This window comes from Muscardinus avellanarius, assembly GCF_963383645.1.
Source record: "Muscardinus avellanarius genome assembly, chromosome: X".
Taxonomy (NCBI): domain Eukaryota; kingdom Metazoa; phylum Chordata; class Mammalia; order Rodentia; family Gliridae; genus Muscardinus; species Muscardinus avellanarius.
The window spans coordinates 51,320,272-51,325,096 of record NC_137792.1 but is presented as its reverse complement, the minus strand read 5'-3'; the positions used below and the strand labels follow the sequence as shown (position 1 = coordinate 51,325,096).

The 4,825-nt window shown below is 59.5% G+C and overlaps 1 protein-coding gene across 1 annotated transcript; it reads right to left on the bottom strand.

Moving 5' to 3' along the window:
• Positions 1–1,871: 1,871 nt before the first annotated feature.
• On the bottom strand, positions 1,872–4,324 carry PNCK (pregnancy up-regulated nonubiquitous CaM kinase; the record flags this gene model as incomplete). Its single annotated transcript, XM_080719197.1, has 10 exons — positions 1,872–2,009; positions 2,117–2,204; positions 2,282–2,360; positions 2,449–2,561; positions 2,657–2,732; positions 2,891–3,014; positions 3,144–3,282; positions 3,367–3,441; positions 3,812–3,943; positions 4,257–4,324. 10 exons carry the CDS (start codon positions 4,322–4,324, stop codon positions 1,872–1,874), a joined length of 1,032 nt encoding a protein of 343 aa, XP_080575323.1.
• Between the last annotated feature and the right edge of the window lie 501 nt (positions 4,325–4,825).

The window sequence follows — 4,825 nt, the reverse complement described above, 5'->3', positions numbered from 1 at the left end:
AATCTTCTGCAATGCATACCAAATCAGGTTACAGGTCACTGTGATCACACTGGAGGGAGGAGGGCAGCAGGGAAAAAGGGTTTCAAAGCAGAGGAGGAAGGGGTGGCCTGCTAGCTCAGAACTCTGGCAGGGGCCAAGGAATGACCCTGGGAGTCTTCCCCTGATGGGCCCAGCAGGGCAGGGGTTCGGAAGAGCTGCGGTGGGCACCGGACCAGAGGATGAGCCACAGCTGTCCACACCAGAAGCCACAACCAGCCCATCACGGCTCCTGGGCTCCAGCTGCCAGTCCTAGTCCAACCAGGCCTAGAGTTCACACTTCCAGAGCCCTAGCACCCTCTACTGGCGGAGGGGCATTCCTTCACCCTCTGACATGGGGGTTCCTAATACAATGGAAGGAGGAGGGGAGCGGAGGTAGCAGCAGGCAGCAGATGCCTTCCTGGCCCAGAGCATTTGGATGGTAAGGCACTGTGGCCTCGTAGCACTGTTCCTCGTGGGGTGGGGGGACAGGGTCCAGCCTCCTACTGTTGCCCCATGCTGGCAGCCCTGTAGGCCTCAGCTGCCTCCATTTTCTCTCAGAGCCTCAGGGCCACCTGCAGTCACATCTCTGGTGGCAGTGCCAACAGCTAGACAGCCTCTTGGTGGGGCTTTGGGATCCAAATAGGAAGTTCTTCCAGGATCCCAGGGAGCAGGGGTTCAGGTGGCAGAGACTGCTTTCCCTCCAGGATCCCCAACCCCATGCTCGCCCCAGCCTCAGCTCACCACCAGCCCATTGCTCTGTCTGTCTTTATTGATTTGAGGGAAACAAGGGGGCTGGAGAGCCACAACACAAGCAGGAGCACCCACAGTCAGCAAAGCACAGAACAGCCGCGGGGATGGCCCTGGGGCCACCTGCAATGCCTCCTCCACTTCTAGAGAGGGGTGGTGACAAGAAGGGGTGCCCCACCCCTGCCCCTGCACCATGCGCCACACCCACGCATCTCACACTGTCCAGCAGAGGCCAGCCCCAGGGTACGAGGGGTGAGCAGAGGGGACCTAAAGCGCCCGAGGGAAGGAAGTCTGGGAGTCAGTCCACTCGGCCTTGGCATCTGCCTGGGGTAAAGGGAGGAGGAAGAGGCAGAGGGAAAGGACAGTCAGGGGCCAGCCAGCCTCCCATGCCCCCTGCCTCGCTCAAGTGTCCCTTTCTCTCTCCTTCTTCTTCTTCTTCTTCTTCTTCTTCTTCTTCTTCTTCTTCTTCTTCTTCTTCTTCCTCTCTCTCTCTCTCTCTCTCTCTCTCTCTCTCTCTCTGTATGTATGTATGTATGTATGTATACTGGGGGTACTAGGGCATTCTATCTCTGAGCAAGAGCCCCAGACCCCTTTTTTTGAGGTGCTGGGGATTGAACCCAGGGGCATTCTATTTCCAAGCTATTCTCCCAGTCCTGTTTTTTATTCTTTATTTTGAAACAGGGTCTCACTAAGTTGCAGAGAGCCTAAGTAGCTGAGGTTAGCCATGAACCCGCAATCCTCCTGTCTCAGCCTTCCAAGTATGGGGATTATAGGCGTGTGACACCACACCCAGTAAGCCTTCAGTTTCATCGAGGTTCTTGGGAGCAGTGTCTGTCCCCCTGCTGGCTCTCTCTGTCCTTCAACTTCTCCTGGAAGCTCAGTTTCTCCTCTGCCTGTGCCCTCAGCCTTCCAGGACCAAGAAATGGCCATGAGGGTCTTTCTTTGCTGGGCCCAGGAGAAAGGTTCCTATGCAGCTGGGCTCTGGAGCCTGACTTGTCCAGAATGGGGGTAGAAGGGGCTGAGGCCACTCGGAGCCCTGCCACCCTCTAAGCTTACCAAGGATCCAGCTCCCAAGGGGGTGCAGGGCCCACACACACACCTGGGTGTCACCACTTGGGGGGCTGGCCAGTCTGGAGGCCCGGGTGGCTGTGACGGGTCATAACCTGGCGGGAGGCCTCCTCGCCCTCTGGACTCTGCCCCAGTTTACGGATGTGACGCAGGAAGGAGGTGGCATTAAACGCTCGCTGTGGAAAGAGGAGGAGTCAGGCCCTGCCCAAACCCCAGCCCCAAGATGGCAAGGACCACAGCAAACCCGGGACAGCAAAGGGACAGAGTCTCTCTCTAGGCTGACCTTCCAGTGGGTCCGGGCAAAATTCTTCTGTATCTGCTCACTAACTGAGCCCAGAATGTCCTTGTCCAAAGCTGCATCCCCAGAGATCCTGGGGGAAGACAGGGAGTCAGTGGTGTGTGGGGTACTTCTCTGGCTCTGGGATGGCTGGCCAGAGTTACCACTCACCAAAGATGCTGTAAGGCCTGTTGGCAGGTGAACCTCTTCTGGGGGTCTCGCTCCAGAAGGTGCCGGATGAAGTCTTTGGCTGGAGCAGGGGGGCTGGGTCAGCTACCCTGTCCCTGTTGCCCCTGGTCACTCCAAGAAGGGGTGCCAGGTGCCAGCCTCCAGCTCACCTGATTCTGAGATGTCATCCCAGAAAGGAGAGTCAAACTCGTAGCTGGCCCTCAGTATCTGGCTGAAGAGTTCGGGGTCGCTCTCGTCGTAGAAGGGGGGGTACCCACACAGCCTGGCACCCACAGATGAATCACCCGGCTGTCCACCCCTCCCCAACCCAGCAGGGAACAGGCAGGCAGGAGTCGAGCCTTCCCATCGGTCACTCACAGGATGTAGGAGATGACACCCAGGGCCCACACATCTACGGCCTTCCCGTAGGGTTTCTGCTCCAAGAGCTCTGGGGCTGTGGGTCAGAGACAGACAGGCATATGGACACATGCATCTGTGTGCCGTGCGGTTCAGTGCCACCCACCTCATCCCACTCAGCCCCAGGAAGGGCCCATCTGCAGGTGACAGCCACCCCAGCCCCCAGTGAGCCTCAGAGTGCCCTCCCTCTCTTACCCACATATCCTGGGGTCCCACAGGCAGTGCCTAACATGTTGCCAGCCTGGATTTTGGACAGGCCAAAGTCAGAGACCATGATCTTCGAGTCCTCAAAAGGTGTAGCATAGAGGAGATTTTCAGGCTGTGACATATGGACCCGGGGAAGGGTCAAATCAGTCCTGGTGTGGCCTCCACACTCTCAAGTTCCCCATACCCTCTGGGAAAGGCCTCAGCCAGGCGGGAAGGTGAGACAGAGGGCCCAGCCAGGCACCTTGAGGTCCCGATGCACAATGCCCAGACTGTGCAGGTAGGAGACAGCGCCAAGGACCTGCCCCACCAGGTGGCTGGCATCCTTCTCTGTGTAGGAGCCTCTTTCCATGATGCGGTCAAACAGCTCACCACCTGTCACCCTGGGGGAGTTAGGAGTTCAGGCAAGCCAGGGTCCTCCACTCAGGCTTCAGCCCCACCTCCCTCCCATTATCAGCCCTGCTCACAGCTCCATGGCCAGGTAGAGATGGGAAGGGCTCTCATGGACATCCTCCAGAGCCACAATGTTGGGATGGCTGACCCTGTAGCAGAAAGAAAAAGGGTCTTGTGGGTAACCACAGGCCCTGACCACCGAAGCCATCCCCCCTACTTGAGCTCCTTATTCCCAACCATCAGCCACTCTTGGCCTGCCCAGGAAGGTAGAGGCCCTGTCCCCAGCTCAGGCCTTCCAAAGACATACAGTTCTAAAGCCCACTTGGAAAGCACAAATCAGTATTGACCGTCTAATTTTGTTATCTGGGACACGCAGTCCAGAGAGAAAAGAACTGCCTTGGGCAGATTGGCAGAGCCAGGAAGGGGGGGTGGGTAGGGGCGAGGGCTCAGCAGGCCCTGCTTAAGGGCTCCTTTATATCCCCACCAGCTCTTCCCAGTTCCAAGGACAGGCGAGCACACCTGCGGAGCACTGCAATCTCATTCTCCACCAAGGCCTCCTTGCCCCGCAGTGCCTTCTTGGGGATGCACTTGAGGGCCACCAGGTGCGCGGAGCCCCGCTCCTGGGCCAGCACCACCTCGGAGAAGGCACCCCTGCGAGACAGAGTCAGAAGATGAGACTGGGAGGGAAGAGGTGCAAATCCGAGGGGAGGAGAGGAGGAGAAGGGACGGGCCCCAGCTGAAGATGCCCAGGCCCAGTGACTCTCAGCCACTCACCCACAGTACACGCGCGTGCACACACATTCATATACCATGTGAACATAAAGACACCCACACACCTCACGACTCATTTGCCCCCTCCCGCACACACACATCCACACACCACCTCCCAGACCTCCCACACTCATAGGTTTGAGCACTCATACATGCGCAAGCGTGCACACACACAGCACCCGCGCACACTCACGAGCCGAGCTTCTCTCGGATCTCGTAGACGCTGCTGATGTCCTCGGTCTGTTTCTTGAGCAGCAGCATGTCTGCAGAGGACTGGAGGTGGAGGGACGCCCCTAGGACGCCAGGCAGCGCCTCAGCACCCTCAGCGATAGTCGCTCTCAGCCCGCGGTCCCCTGCCCCGGGACCACGCTCCCGTCGGCACGCCGCTCCCCAGCCCAGGTCCATCCCGCCCTTCCCCCACGGCCCAGCTCTGCACTCCCAGAGGAACGCCCCTCCGAGGCAGGCCGCTGCACCGCGCCTCCCCATCTCAATGCTCCCAGCGCCTGAAACCCCGACGGCGACCGACACCGGGACGCCCCCTCTCTGCCTCCACGCATTGGGGCCAGCACGATCTGCCGCTTTCTAGAAGGCTCCATGCACCCCCACCCCGGGCCGCGGCCCACCTCCATCCACAGGGCCCAGACCCCTTCCCCCACTAGACCTGCCACCGCGGCACAGCGCCCGCAGGCACCCGCCACCCAGGCCACCGACCCGCCCGAATTCATCTGGAACCCCGCTCACTGCCACCTGTCACGACCGCGG